General features: G+C 35.5%; 4 protein-coding genes and 1 non-coding gene across 5 annotated transcripts; 2 read left to right on the top strand and 3 right to left on the bottom strand.

Annotated features, from left to right (window-relative positions):
* The first annotated feature begins 645 nt into the window (after positions 1-645).
* On the top strand, positions 646-3,529 carry LOC108821626 (two-component response regulator-like APRR5). Its single transcript, XM_056992145.1, has 5 exons — positions 646-803; positions 2,150-2,845; positions 2,939-3,130; positions 3,218-3,343; positions 3,420-3,529. The coding sequence occupies exons 1-5, from the start codon at positions 762-764 to the stop codon at positions 3,525-3,527; spliced, it is 1,164 nt and encodes a 387-aa protein (XP_056848125.1). The 5' UTR covers positions 646-761; the 3' UTR covers positions 3,528-3,529.
* Positions 3,530-4,442: 913 nt separating this feature from the next.
* LOC108820964 (60S ribosomal protein L23) lies at positions 4,443-5,648 on the bottom strand. Its single transcript, XM_018594010.2, has 3 exons — positions 5,506-5,648; positions 5,127-5,411; positions 4,443-4,667 (listed from the first exon to the last, which is right to left on the bottom strand). The coding sequence occupies exons 1-3, from the start codon at positions 5,516-5,518 to the stop codon at positions 4,543-4,545; spliced, it is 423 nt and encodes a 140-aa protein (XP_018449512.1). The 5' UTR covers positions 5,519-5,648; the 3' UTR covers positions 4,443-4,542.
* A 181-nt stretch (positions 5,649-5,829) lies between these two features.
* Positions 5,830-5,947, top strand: LOC130499324 (U5 spliceosomal RNA). Its single transcript, XR_008938202.1, has one exon. It is a non-coding gene; the product is annotated as a U5 spliceosomal RNA (small nuclear RNA).
* Positions 5,948-6,458: 511 nt separating this feature from the next.
* On the bottom strand, positions 6,459-7,499 carry LOC108818678 (CRIB domain-containing protein RIC3-like). The gene is made up of 3 exons (XM_018591595.2): positions 7,436-7,499; positions 7,224-7,324; positions 6,459-6,962 (listed from the first exon to the last, which is right to left on the bottom strand). Exons 1-3 carry the CDS (start codon positions 7,497-7,499, stop codon positions 6,459-6,461), a joined length of 669 nt encoding a protein of 222 aa, XP_018447097.1.
* A 3,086-nt stretch (positions 7,500-10,585) lies between these two features.
* Positions 10,586-14,090, bottom strand: LOC108818871 (probable methyltransferase PMT8). Its single transcript, XM_018591821.2, has 7 exons — positions 13,933-14,090; positions 13,201-13,541; positions 12,772-13,119; positions 11,896-12,490; positions 11,473-11,585; positions 11,133-11,353; positions 10,586-11,061 (listed from the first exon to the last, which is right to left on the bottom strand). Exons 2-7 carry the CDS (start codon positions 13,447-13,449, stop codon positions 10,722-10,724), a joined length of 1,866 nt encoding a protein of 621 aa, XP_018447323.1. The 5' UTR covers positions 13,450-13,541; positions 13,933-14,090; the 3' UTR covers positions 10,586-10,721.
* Positions 14,091-14,289: the final 199 nt, after the last annotated feature.

Raw genomic sequence — 14,289 nt, 5'->3', positions numbered from 1 at the left:
ACATTATGATTCATATAATTGGTAACTTCACTGACCTGGTCCTCTTTTCCACGTCTTAACTACATGAAAAAAATAGCAAGTAAATAAATTAGAAAATGAAAAATAAAAGATAGAAAACAAATATTGCTAAAAATAAAATAGAAAAGCCAATTCTATAAATAAAAAAAAGCTTAATTTAGTGCAAGTTTCAGTCAATAGGTCAAAATAATCGGAAACAAAAGAATTGGGTCAAACTCCATTACAGGTCAACAAAGTCACCACTTAGGTGGGACCAAATTTACCACGTCAACTCAAAATACAAAAACTTATCCAATCAGAACGCGTCATGTCACGCTAATAAGAAACTCTAGGACTAGCGTGTTTGCCGTTAATTTCCACGTGGCATTTCTCAAGGACTTATTACATTAACCCACACTAGTACTTTAACATGCAGATACATACACAAATACATACACATTTAACAAAAACTATATATAACTTGGTTACGTTAACTTGCATAACCTCCAATTAGTTTCTCCGGAAAGATGTAAGAACATTTTCTTTTCTTCTCTGTCTTAAACAGAATTGTTGTTTTTTGTTCTGTTTGATTAATTATTATCTCTTCTCCACAGTATTAATTATATGGATCTTCTTGTTCAGATACATCACTCTTCCCACACATTCTGCAAAGCATTGAAGAAGCCTTTCTTGGGAAACTATCTCTCTTGATCTTTCCCAGAAAATCTTGGCGTCACGTTGGAGTCCATAAAAAACAGATAAACATGTCACAGGACGTAATTTCGTCGCATGAACAGCTCTCAATGGTATATTTGCTTCTTGTTTTCTTCTTAATTTATATCCTTCGTCAATTACTCTTTTCGCTATATATGAAAACCAAATTTCGTGCAATGTTAATTGTCTGAATTTAAATATCATTTGATCCTTTGAAATGCATTGTTTATCTTCTTTATGTTTTGTATATCGAAAACATAATATACAGAATGTTTTAATGTGTTGATTAGCCATTAGGCATGCATGCATGTATATCAAACCGCTCCAAAAAATATATATCATCTCTAAACCTAATTTAGGTTATATATTTGAAAGGAATAATTAGTCTATTCGAAAATCTAAGTTTCTTTTAGGTAACATCGTTTTCTCAGTTATTCCATTTTATCTTCTTGTTCAATTTGCTTCATTGCTTTTACTTTCTTTCTTTATTTATTTATTTGTGGGTTATTCCCTACAATTTAGTTCATCTCCCAAGACTTTGAAACGACAATTATGATCATAGAGTTTACATGACTAACCCTTTGTATGTTGTTTACGTACTTGTTAGCCAACCACAGTTAGCCACAAGACATATATAGCACATAGAACAGTTGATCAGAATCCAATAGATGCCAGACCTGTTTTTAGTCATTATAGTACACTTCAATTTCAATTTGAGCTGTATTGTGTCTCATATAGTTATTTGATTACTTTTTGTTTTGTTTTGGGTAATATGTTGTAATATTAGGTTAGTTAGGTGTCAAAAATACAACATTGGCTATTTCCCCTAGTGAATATATATAATTTAGTTTAACGCAACAAAATAATTACTCAAGTGTCACGCCCTCAGTTTTTTTTTTCATTCTGATGTACATGATAACTATATAAACTTGAATGGAAAACTATCACATGAATTATCATTGAAATATCTAATTGATATATAAAAAAAAGATTCTTGTTCTTATTGAGGCCTTTATTTTTGAAGTATGAAATGTTTAAGATGTTGGTTCTTACTAGGCAATGTTCTTCATTTCTCGAGGCAAAATAAACACTAGAATCCAAAAACATTCCTTTTACGGAAACTCTCCCTCCGTATCGTTAATTTTTATTTATATAGATTCTTCTTGATAAAACACACGAATAACGAACCAAATCTGATAATATAAATAACATGTTCTCTCTAAACAACTGTTTAAAGTTAAACGGGTATCTAAATTATAGTTTCTTTTAAAAATAAATTATAGTTTCTTGCTTGGCAAGATAGTCCGTCCAGCAAGATAGTCCGTCCAACTAGGTTGTTATGCAAGTCTTCAGAGTATGTCTCAAAAACATATACAAATGAATATCTTACTATGTTTTTCAGCTAGTTCCATCTCATCTTGTTGTTGTTATGTTGTAGGATGAGATCACAAGCCCTCTCACCGCTCAAATCGTCGACTTCTGTGATCCGCAATTCTTTCAAGAGACCTTTAATCAAACTTCTGAAGTGACCTCTGCTTCAAATTGTTGTGGCTATGTCGAAAACATCAACAACAACAATTGTTTGAATCAAGACCATGAAGACAACAACAACAACAATAATAATGACAACGGTGACTTATCGATCATATTCGACTCACAAGACGATTTCGATAACGACATCACAGCTTCCATAGATTTCTCCTCCTCTATTCAGTTTCCAGCGTCTGATCAACTCCAAGACCAGTTTGATTTCACCGGAGTTCAGCTTCACCAGCCTCCCAACATCCTCTACTCTTCATCTTCTTGTGATCCTCTGCCTCCTCCTTTATCGGTTTTTGAAGATGATTGTCTTTCTTCTGTCCCAAGTTACAATCTTGGCTCCCTAAACCCTACTTCCCCCTCTTGCTCTTTTTTGGGTAATCCCGGTTTACCAACTTACATGTCTGTAACCGGGAATATGATGAACACCGGTTTAGCCATTGAAAGATCTGGTTTTTACTCCGGTAGTCTCCATTTTGGCTCTGATTTTAAACCATCACATGATCAATTGATGGAAATCCAGGCTGATACTAGTGGAATGTTCTTTCCAGATTCAGTAAAACCCATCTTCAATCAAGAAAATCATCACCTCCAGGTATAAATTCCAATATAAAATATAGAATGAAGCCAGTGTAATAATCCGGTTAAATATCTTCACCCGGTATTTACCGGTTTTTGTTTGAAATAGACACTTGACGGTGGCGAGAACCAGAACAACCTGGTGGCAACACCGGTTCTTCCACCATTAGGAACAGATATAGCCGGTTTAGACGACGGGAGTGTCAACAAAGTAGCTAAACTCACCGCTGAGCAGAGGAAAGAGAAGATTCATAGGTACATGAAGAAGAGAAACGAGAGAAACTTTAGCAAGAAAATTAAGGTATCCATATGCTTAACCATTATAACTAGATTAAACCATTGGTTATCAATATACCGATTTGTATAAAATAAAGTTTTGTTTAAATAGTATGCATGTAGGAAGACATTAGCAGATAGTCGTCCAAGAGTAAGAGGAAGGTTTGCAAAGAACGATGAATTGTGTGAACCACATAGACATGGTTCTTCAAGCCATCACGAAGAAGATGATGATGATGTAAGATTAATCTGGTTCGATATGAATTTTAGGTTTTTGATATGATAAATGTTTTAAACCGGGGTTCGGTTTGCAGGTGGGGGTCAAGGAAGAAGAACAATTGGTTGATTCTTCAGACATATTTTCACACATAAGTGGTGTCAACTCTTTCAAGTGCAGTTATCCAATCCAGTCTTGGATTTGAGTTGATTACATGGTCATATAATCACAAAATAGTAGTATTTTTATAGAGCTTTATTTGTGTATTTATTAGTACATTTTTAGCCGACTCATATTTTCTCTACAAATATTTAGAAGATAAGGAAAAAGAGGGATGAGTAATGGGTTTAGGCAGGTCATGATAAATAAAACTGTAGTGAAGAGAGAGAGAGAGAGAGAGAGAGGGTTTGTTATTATGTTACATAGAACATGACGAAGTTTTGTAGATATTTAATTATATAACATGGTATGGTATTATAATGTCTACTGTATTTGATGAGTGTGTATGATAATAATAGTCATTTGAATATCATTTGCAAGTCTTACACTAACAAGATTGAGATGTTCTTCCTATGAGAAGTTTCAACGACCAAACTTTGATCATAGTCAGGTGAATCTACTGAAAACAACCTTTAAAACGGTTAGCTATTGTCGTGAAATTTAGAATTTCTTGAAGAAGAAACTGGAGGTGGGCGACTGAAGTTATTGAAGAAATCTTCGTTGGTCCAAAGTGAAAGTGGAATGAAAATCTTTGACAAGTGATGGATGTTGTGATTCCATCAGGGACTCATGAAGGGCCTGAAATGGACCTTCGAGATTGATTGAGGTAGAAATCTCTGTGATCGTGGAAGATGCGACTTTGGTTGCTCATTTACCCTTCAAAAGGCCAATCACGAAAAGACAATCTTCGATCTATTCACAGAGATAACAACATTCATGGTTAAGTAATAACATTTCTTCTTATGTATATAGATTGTCGCATCTAATGGCGCAAAACAGTTAATTTTCATTGTGGTTTTGTGAATCAAAACATGAGACGATGACTAAGGATTTGTCTAGATAACCAAAATATTTGAACGTCGTTCAGATTGTCAGAAAATCAAAATACCATCTACCAAAATCCTCAAATTTGTTTGTGATATATTTCGAACTCGAACAAGATTCAGAAAAACAATCAAACGCACGGCAACAAAGACCGACTAGCTATGATTGATCTTTTATTAGACAATGGCATTGGCAGCACTAGCAATCCTTGGCCAGAGATCAGCGCACTCTTTACCAATGGGACCAGTGATTGCAGATCCTTTCATTTCTCCCTTGGGGTTCACGATGACTCCAGCATTATCTGTGCAACGAACAAACAAGGTCACCACCAGATTAGTATACAATAATTTACAAATGAGGCAAAAACCAAACAAACAATAATCAAGTTTTAGAGTGGTATGTATATAGAGTCCATATGGAGCAGAAGCAAGCGTTCAAGCAAATAAAGCATCTGTAACGAAGGACACAAATTAAGTCTACCAGACTTGTAACCGTATCAACACCCTCTTAACGTGTCGGTGGACACTTGACTTAAGCCTGGACACTTTATGAAATACTCTAACCAACCAAATGAATCTAACTAACCATTAAATTTAGACATAGCTAATTATTCAAAAGCAAGTCATTGCAAAACAAACAAGCTATCGATTAAAAAAAAAGACATAACAAGCGTTTAAGAATTTAAAGTATCTGAAACGATGAAAACACAACTAACTTTACTGGTCCGATAACGAATTTGGTTAGTGTACTAAAATTTTACCTTCGAAGTACATGAAGACACCATCCTTTCGGCGCCAAGGCTTCCTCTGCCTAACGATGACAGCTGGAAGAACCTTCTTACGGAGATCGGGCTTTCCCTTCTTGACGGTGGCCATCACCATGTCGCCGACGCAAGCAGAAGGCAACCTGTTGAGACGACCCTTGATCCCTTTCACAGAAATGATGTAAAGGTTCTTGGCACCTGTGTTGTCAGCACAGTTCACCGTCGCCGCCACGGGTAGACCCAGCGACATCCTGAACTTGTTACCCGACGTTCCTCCCCGTCCTAGTCACAACACACACAAAAAAAAAATAGAATAATTAACGCAATGTACAAAGGGCAGTAAGGAATATTAACGATCGAGAAGAAGAGCACGAACCTCGCTTCGACATTTTGGATCTGTTCTGTTGTAAGAAAATTAAGGTTTGCGGCTTTTGTATATAGGAACGCAATAGTGTTAGGGTTTTACTCACTCGGCTTAAGCTGAAGAAGATGACAGCTTGTGTCTTAAAAGCCCAACTATTAAAGTTTTCCAGGCCCATTTAAGCCTACGAACGTTTTTTTTTTTTTTTCACGGCCTACGAACGTTTACTTGGTGAAATGAATATTTTTGGTCATTCGTCCCACATCGAGAAGCTGGAAGTAACCAGCAGCAAAAGTTGTATACTAAATACAGGTCTCTTTCTGTTGATTAAAATCACGCAGCCATGTGGTGAGCACAAAGCGAATTATTCTTTCGCCTTTTACTAAAGAATACCGTGTGCTCTCCACTCCTAAGTGGCATACGCCTATTTTTGGAGGGTTTCCACCGAACAGTGGATCCCAACAACTATCAGTAAGAATTTTTCTGTTGTTATATTATCAACTCTGTCCTCATCAGTGAGTATACAATTTGGCTCATGGATAAGGATATAAATATGGCGGCAGTAGAAAGCTTTTAAAATTGGAGTTGTTCTGTTGAACAGATGATGAGGGCTTTTGCTAAATGTAATGTGTGGAATCAAATATATCAAAAGCTTTAGGTTAGTCATATGTTATGTTGCTGATGTCAATGTTTTGAACTGGTCTTACGAGTGTAACATATGTGTTTCTTCCTAATGTAGAGTTACTGATCTACTGCTTTTGATCCTCATATTTCTTGCGGTTGCTTAGATGTTCTCAGTAGCTTTGGTTTAATTTCTTCATCTATGGACCAGATTTGCAACAACTAGAATATCTCCTATGATATCATCACCACCCGCTGGTGGTGAATCATATTGTCAGAAAACAAATATGTTATTCTCTAGGGAATTAATAGTCAAGAAATACAAGACTACCGAACCAAAACCAGTTTTAGTCTTTGTCGCTGGTGTTATTATCATTACATATGCCGTCTGATTGAACAGTAGACTTCTCCGGTTTAGCTTTGGTCTTCCTCCCGGACACTTCTCCTCCTCCTGATCCTTTCACCTTCCTATGACGCGACGACGAAGACTTTCTATGAGAAGCAGAAGAGCTGTCTGAAAGATGATTAGAACCTTCCTCGTCGTTAGCCGAGACAATAACACGCCTCCTCCTGAGGGATGGATCATTAGATGAATCTAACGACGCGTGCCTGCTCCTGTGGTGACGTCTCGAGGGTCTTGGTACCAGTTCAGATGGTAACACGTTGCTGTTTCGCCTAGGAGGAGAACCGTGATGTGACTCGGATTTACGCCTTGTCTTCTTGAGCTTTTGTTTCTCGGGAGGAGGCAGCAACTCTTGTAATCCAACTCCTTCTCCTGTTGGATTGTTGTTGGCATCTCGTCGAGAAACTACTTGAGCATTCTCATTTCCTTGAGAGTTGAAGTCACTCATCTACATTATTAACCTGGGATGAGTATACTTATATGTATATGTGCACAAATTAAATATGTTGAAAGCGTTCTAAAAAATCAGCATCAGATCGGTCATAAAAAATACTTTTTCTATACACAATTTTTTTTTTTTAAAAAGTTGGTCTAGACTAATTCCATATCAACAGTTTCTGGTTACCGTCTATCAATTTTTTTAAACATTAGTGAGTATACTTATACGTATATGGGGATAAATACGTAGAAATGTAGAAACCGTACGTACCCAGCTTGGTGCATTTGATGCGGGACCATCGGATCCAATGTGGGCGACATGTTTTACATCGGTGGGAAACCCAATCTGAATATCACGCTCTTTACCTTCCTCTGCAGTTTAGAATTTTTTTTAACATAGAGAGATCTGACTTGTGTTACAAGGAACTTCAAAAATGTTCCTTGTAACGTAAGAATTGTGTTACAGTAATTAATGAGACTCACCGAAAATCTGAGTGATGTGGCGAAGGCCTTTAAAAAATCCTTTCACGCCCGTCGTCGTCGTCATATCGGGAGGAATGGTTTTCGGTTAGAGGTTCAGATGCTGCAACTTTGTGAATGCGCCAGACCCTAACGTGTGGAGCAAACAAACATAACAAATCATTGTTCTGTCATTCAAGGAGTCTTAAGAGATTAAGAGAGACTGCAAAAGTAACATTTTAAACGTTCGGACTTAACAAAGAATGTAATGAGATCAGAGAATGAAAACCTTCATCGCATTGATTTTAATTTCTCTTAACAGATGGAATTGGAAAGAGGAAGAGATCTAGAGAGACACAAGATTAGGTTTCAGACAAGTTCTTGGTTGAGAAGATGAGGGAGAGCACTGAATTTTATTTACCCACAAAAAAAGACGCAAAATTATCTTTTTCAAGGTTCTTATTTTTACTGTTTATATATATTTTTATAAATAGATTTCTTTCTATTTTAATGGAGGCAACGTAGACTTAGGATTTTGTTTACCTCAATTCAGAATTGATGTTTGGTTTAAAGATTAATGAAAAAAATGGATCAATACCATCTCGATTTGTGGATGTATATGAAGATTGTGAATCGAGGAAACAACTTGTGAATGCATATGGAGATTTGGTAAATCTCTAGATGGAGATTTGGTAAACTTATACAATAATTAGTTTCAAAGAAATACATATAATCCTTCAAACAACAACAATTAAATAAGACAAACAACAACATAATATATAATGCTCCCACCAAGAACCCTAACTTCTCCATCTAGAATCATATTATGCCTGTTTTATATCGAAGAATCACAGCCTCAATGTCAAGTCGATGGAACTCGACATGTCTCCGCCTCTCTCGGTCTACGTTACATGGAAACGGAAGCGGGTACGTGGAAGCGGAAGCGTATGGAAGCGCAGAAGCAAAATTTTCAAAAAATTTAGGAAGCGGGTACGTGTTGGAAGCGTATATTTATATATACATATATATGTATATATATTAAATATATAAGAAATATTTATATAATTTAAGACTAAAAATCATATGATTTAAACTTAAAATAAAGCATTTATTAATTTATAATAATTTTGAAATGATTTCATATTAAAACTATAAAAATACACATAAATTAAGTTTAAAATAAATTATGATATTAATTATTTAAAACTTCATAAATTTATTGACATAATATATTTGAATATGTGCTATATCTTTAATAAAAACATTAATGCATAAAGATAATTTATAGTATTAGTTTTAATATTTGTATATTTCTATTCTCTTTAATTTATTACTATTAAAATTTAGATTTTATATTAATTAAAAACTATGATTTTATATTTTTATGAACCATGACAATGGATTTTAAAATAGAATGGAAGCGTGATTCCAAAATGGAATCGTAAGCTTTCAACGTGTTTTTAAAAAGAATATTTTGGAAACGTTTTGGAAGCGAGATTCCGTAAGCTTCCACAAGATTCCGATTCCGATTCCGATTCCGAAGCGGGAAGCGGACATCCGATGAAGCTTCCGTGCAACCTAGGTAGTATATTGCGGATCTTGTGGTCTCCGTTCCTCCAGCTGGCAAAGAAGCGGAAGAGTACGAAACCTTTCCGATGGCATCGCCGGAAAAAGATTCATCAGCTTCGGATTCTCCTGCTGCCCAAACAAATGGTTAGAATTGTTGGCCGAAGTGTTCGCTGGAAATCCTTTATGAAACCTCCCTTGTTCATCTATATGATGACCACTACGGTAATAATTCAAGTTGTAACGATTCCTCCCACACAAAGCAGGATCAGGCCTCGTGTAGTGTCGGAAGGTGGTGGGTGGAGTGGCGGCAGAGGAAGAGAAGGTGGAAAGATGATGATTGGAGTGAAAAGTGTTGGATTGTGAGGTTAGGTCTTGAGGTGCTAAGAAGATTTTTTTACAAAGAAAACATTCATGGGGGTTTGAAACATGCATGAGATTCTTTTTCATGCCAAACCCACCGATCATTTTCTGTAAATCTTTATATGTATATATTAATGAAGATGCAAGAGATTGAAACACATCTACTGAACTATTTATATACAAATTCATGTGTAAAAGCTAGGAGATGCATGCATGCTGCCAACCCTATTTGAGGAAAATATATTTCCATGTTGTTAATATTGTCTTAGTCTGATATGATATTGATGATGATGAAGAATTTTAATTACATGTCCAGCATGCATATTGACTTTGTTCACATTTTTAGAAAAAAAATATTTTCTGTAGAAGAAAAAAATATGTATATAGATATGTCTGAATTACAAAAAAGTACATAGATATGTCTAATCATATAAAGAAGTCAACATTTTAAGTAAAATTGAATAGGTATGATGTGTTCAATGCTATTTAAAATTTTGGAGTAATAAATGTTTTCACTTTGGGAAGAATATTAATGGGAGGTTAATTATTTGTGGGCAACTAATCCAACAATTTTGGAATTTTAATTTTTTGTATTGTTTATTTTCAGGAAATACATTTCTTAATTGCTTCTCTATATAATAATTTTCTTCTAGTAATTAGTTATTTTTGGAAAGTATTAACAAAAATAAATTATATGCTCCTGGTCTTTTATACTATTAACAAGGTGTAAATATCTTTCCAACTTCATCATATGATGAATCAGCAAAGAAGACAGAGATTGACTAAGGAGTTTATTCAACTAAGAGAATTGATTTGTACTAATATGATAAATTCATTGTTATTCAAACGTGAATTTAAAAAAATATTTTAAAATATAGTATAATTGAAATTGTCATTTCGTAAAACACTTTGAAATTCACTGTTATTAAACAAAATTTACATTGAAGATGTTAGAGTACCAAGTGTTTGAGAATAGTTTCCTAGTTATAAAAATTAAAATATAAATCTCATGATTTTATAAGAAATTCTAAAATTGTTTAATAAAAATCACACCGAATTTTCAAATTTTCTTGCAATCATCTAAAACTCATTAGAAATCAAATCATTTTAAATTTTAGATTCAATACACTCCTAAGTCCATCGAGTGTTACGCAACTAATTTTTATCAAATATAATAGAGTGAAAGACTAATAGTATCATCAGAACAGACCCTAAAGAGGATTTTTTTTTTTTTTGGAAAAAAACAACGATTAATTCAGTATTTATATAATATTGCTTATGTGGTACAAATCAACTACAAAAAAGAAACAAATAAAACTATATGAAAACTTGTGGGAATAAAACAATTTGTTTCTTTTTTTCTCTTCTGCTTTTCATTTAATCACTCAGTGTTCCTAAGGCTTTCACTGGTGAGCCACAGTTTCTTCCTGACAATGAAAATGACATTGTTCTCACCATCGTCACTGTCTTGGTCAAGTTCTGAACCTGTAGTTACCTTCTCTGACGCCACAACCTCCCAATGCAGAGCCTTCATATACTTCTTGATCGATTCAACAATGCTCTCCTTATCTCTGATGATGATGAATCCTGTAGGTCTAAGAATCCTATCCATCTCAAGTAATAGATCCTCTGCACTGCATCCTTTGCTTCTAATGTCTGAAAAGACAGTCCATGCGTGCAAGAGATCGTATGTTCGAGGGTACGTAGAGAAAGCCTCACACCTAACAATAGAGGAACGGTGAAAATGTGAACTATTATTGTTAAAAAGTTTAAAGCCTTTTAGGGTACGTACCAGTTATGATTTGTCCCTATTAAACCACGGTCGTAGACCAGTTTAAGAGTGTTGGGGCCGTAGGGAGAGACAACGTTCATAACCCAAACATCTTTGTCTTTCAGAGCAGCTGCAAAAGAACCCATGTGAGCTTTCATGTCCATTATGTTCCTCACAGTGTTTGCTTTGATTTTTGACGACATTAGGTTCCAGTAACTGTCCACTTGTTGTTTCCAAAGCTCCTGCAAACAAACAAAAAAGAAGAAAAACAAAAAAAAAAATGCTTAAACTCTTTCTTTGTGTGTGTTCTATAATCTTATCAAGAGTAAAAAAAGATCATTGCAGGTCTTAGTAATAGTACCGTGTCTTTCTCAAACATATGTGTTGAATAACCAAAGTCTGCAAGACGAGGAGGAGGAGAAGTCATCCTAGCTGGCCATGGAGCTAACCCACTTCCTTTTGTTTTATGGTCATCTGTATTTAAAAAAAAAAAGAAAAACATTATTAAAAAACGAGCCAAGTGTTGTGAATAAACGCAAATCAAATTCAAAGAAAGCAAAGAAACCAAAACCTTAAGATGTGTATATCATTATGTGTTTACAAGTCCATGTTATATTAGCCTCAAAATCCGATTTTTTAGGAATACATATTTATCAAAAATAATTATCCTAAAAAGCGTGTACCGTCCAACAAATGCTAGTCTTTTCTTTTACTGGTGCACAAGATTTTAAGATACTTCCAGAATTAACACTAAGTATGTCTCTCTCAGAACGGAAGTACTTACGCTTGGAGTAAGGAGTGATGCAAGCTTCCATCGACACACCATAAACCGCATCAGGATCAGCATCCGAGCGACAAAGGGGAGGCTGCGTCCCAGGCTCTCTCTCCAAGTAACAGTCATTACTCAACGGTTTCTGCCAAACAACAGTTTGGTTTCTTTTAGCAGCGATTCTCCAACACATTCTTTCAACGATACCACTCATCTCTTTCCATATCCTCAAACTATCTTCGTCCTGCGCGTAAGCTTCAGGGGACGAATAAGCGAAATAGCCTCCAGGTCTTAGCACACGGTCAAGCTCGAGGAGAAGGATGCCGTCTCTTTGAAGCCAGTCGATCCTACACCGAGAGCAATGAGCAAACTCGAAGGATCTGCTCGGGTAAGGAAGTCTCTTGGTGCCTAAGACACCGAGGTAAGCAGGGATGCCTCTCTCTAGCGCAAACTGGATTTGGTTCTGGTGAACGTCGTTAGGCGCTAATGACATAGCGATTATGTCAGAGGAGAGGAGGTAAGCTCCGAAACTTGCAACTCCACATCCAACGTCAAGAACCGTTCTTAACCTCCCTTCATCGTTTAATACACCGTTGGAAAAGTTAAGCATCTGCAAGTCACAAGAAGCCATTAGAAACACATACTTCTATTAGAAAATTTAGTTTTTTTTGTTTAGTCTAATTATAAAATTATTTTGATGAATTAATAAAGTTAGACATACAAAAAAAATTATACAAATTTAAGGATTTACACTTGACATTATAGCTTGATTAAACAGATTTATACCAACTTAGACTATTGTATTTTTAACCGATTTATAACGGTCGTATAACAGATTTTTAAAACATTGCATATTATCGTTAATGAAAAAGTTTAAGTAAGAGGGGTTACATTAGCTATGGATGCAATGTACTTATCAGCACCGTAATGGAAGTGAGTGCCACCACCAGGGAAATTGATCTTATCGCCTTTGACAACCATCCAGTTCTGATCAGACTTCTCTTTAGCGAGGTGAGTGTGAGGTATGTTGGCTTGCCAGACTTCATCTCTGCTCTTAGGCCACTTGATAGGAACCTTGTAGCCAGATGGAGGAGGAATCAAACAGTTGAACTTTCTTTCGGGAGGAGGACAATGGCGTTCGTAATGTTCCATTAGAGATAGATCAAGCTTCAACCTCATCTGGTAGATGAAGTTCCTGTCTAAGCAAGGGATGATCTCTGAGTGCCGATCATCACAAACCTTATAACATATATATATAATAACAAAAGTTAGCTTTGCCTTAAAAGCATACAGGGGTAGCTTTTGGATAAAGCAACTTACAGGGAAGCTTTTGGCGACAACAAGACTGTCTTCTTCACTGGTGATAGATCCATCCTGTTTGGTATCATCATCATCACCACCCAAATAAGAAGATCCGAGTTTTCTCAGTGATCTTCCGTACTCCAAAGCTGATGCACCTTGGCTAGAGGAACCATAGTACATATACAAGAAACAGAGGAATAGAGCCACTATGCAGACAGAAGCAATGAGGCGCTTCTTTTGGCCTCCATCAGATCTCCCTCTCATCATCAAAACGCAGCTTCCTCACACAAAACCAAAGAAGCAAAAGAGCTTCTTCCTAAACGAAGACTTTCCTCTCACTCTCTCTTATGTGAGTTTCTCTGCATAGATACAAAGAGAAGAATCCATAAGACTTTAAACACAGTCAAAAGTGTGAGATATATAGTTAGTGGCAACAAATTTTCGATAAAATAAATGAATGGAATAAAAACATAGACCGACAATGGAAGAAGATTCAGATCGGAGTTTAGTTTGGTCAGAAACAAAACCTTAGCATATTGAAACAGAACATAAAGTTAAGTGGAAACAGTTCTGTTCTTACTCTAGACAAAAAATATTAATTTAAAAAAAAACTAAATTGAACTAGTAGATCTGAGAGTAGAGAGTAATAAGTAGGTTTCCAATTTCTCGGTAATGAAATTATCAATTTCCCGGGAAAACTGAAACATTCATTGATTAAAAAAAAAGAGAGGAAAAAATAGAAAAACTCACAGAAGAACAAGAACGAGAGATCCGAGAATGGGAGTGAGATAAGTGAAGTGACGAATAACTTTACAGATTTAGATCTCACGGGGAATGATAGATATAAAGCCTTTTTCCACTGGCGAAATGTTTTTTTTTTCTTTACCTATTTTGGTGAGATAAGTACAGTGCTGCTTCCCCCTTGTACAGCTTTTAAAGGTCGCTATCTCTGTCTACACTGTCGACTTGCTGTAAATCTATCTCTTTTATTTTTTATTTTCCGGTATATAATAAATAAATATGTTTTTGAAAGCTTAATCAAATCAATTGAGATCTCTGCAAGTAGATTCGAACGTAATTGCGTGTTTAATTTCATCATTAATACTA

The sequence above is a fragment of the Raphanus sativus genome, chromosome 8, assembly GCF_000801105.2.
Source record: "Raphanus sativus cultivar WK10039 chromosome 8, ASM80110v3, whole genome shotgun sequence".
NCBI lineage: Eukaryota > Viridiplantae > Streptophyta > Magnoliopsida > Brassicales > Brassicaceae > Raphanus > Raphanus sativus.
Note: the sequence above shows the minus strand (reverse complement) of the source record. Positions and strands in the feature narration are given on the sequence as shown.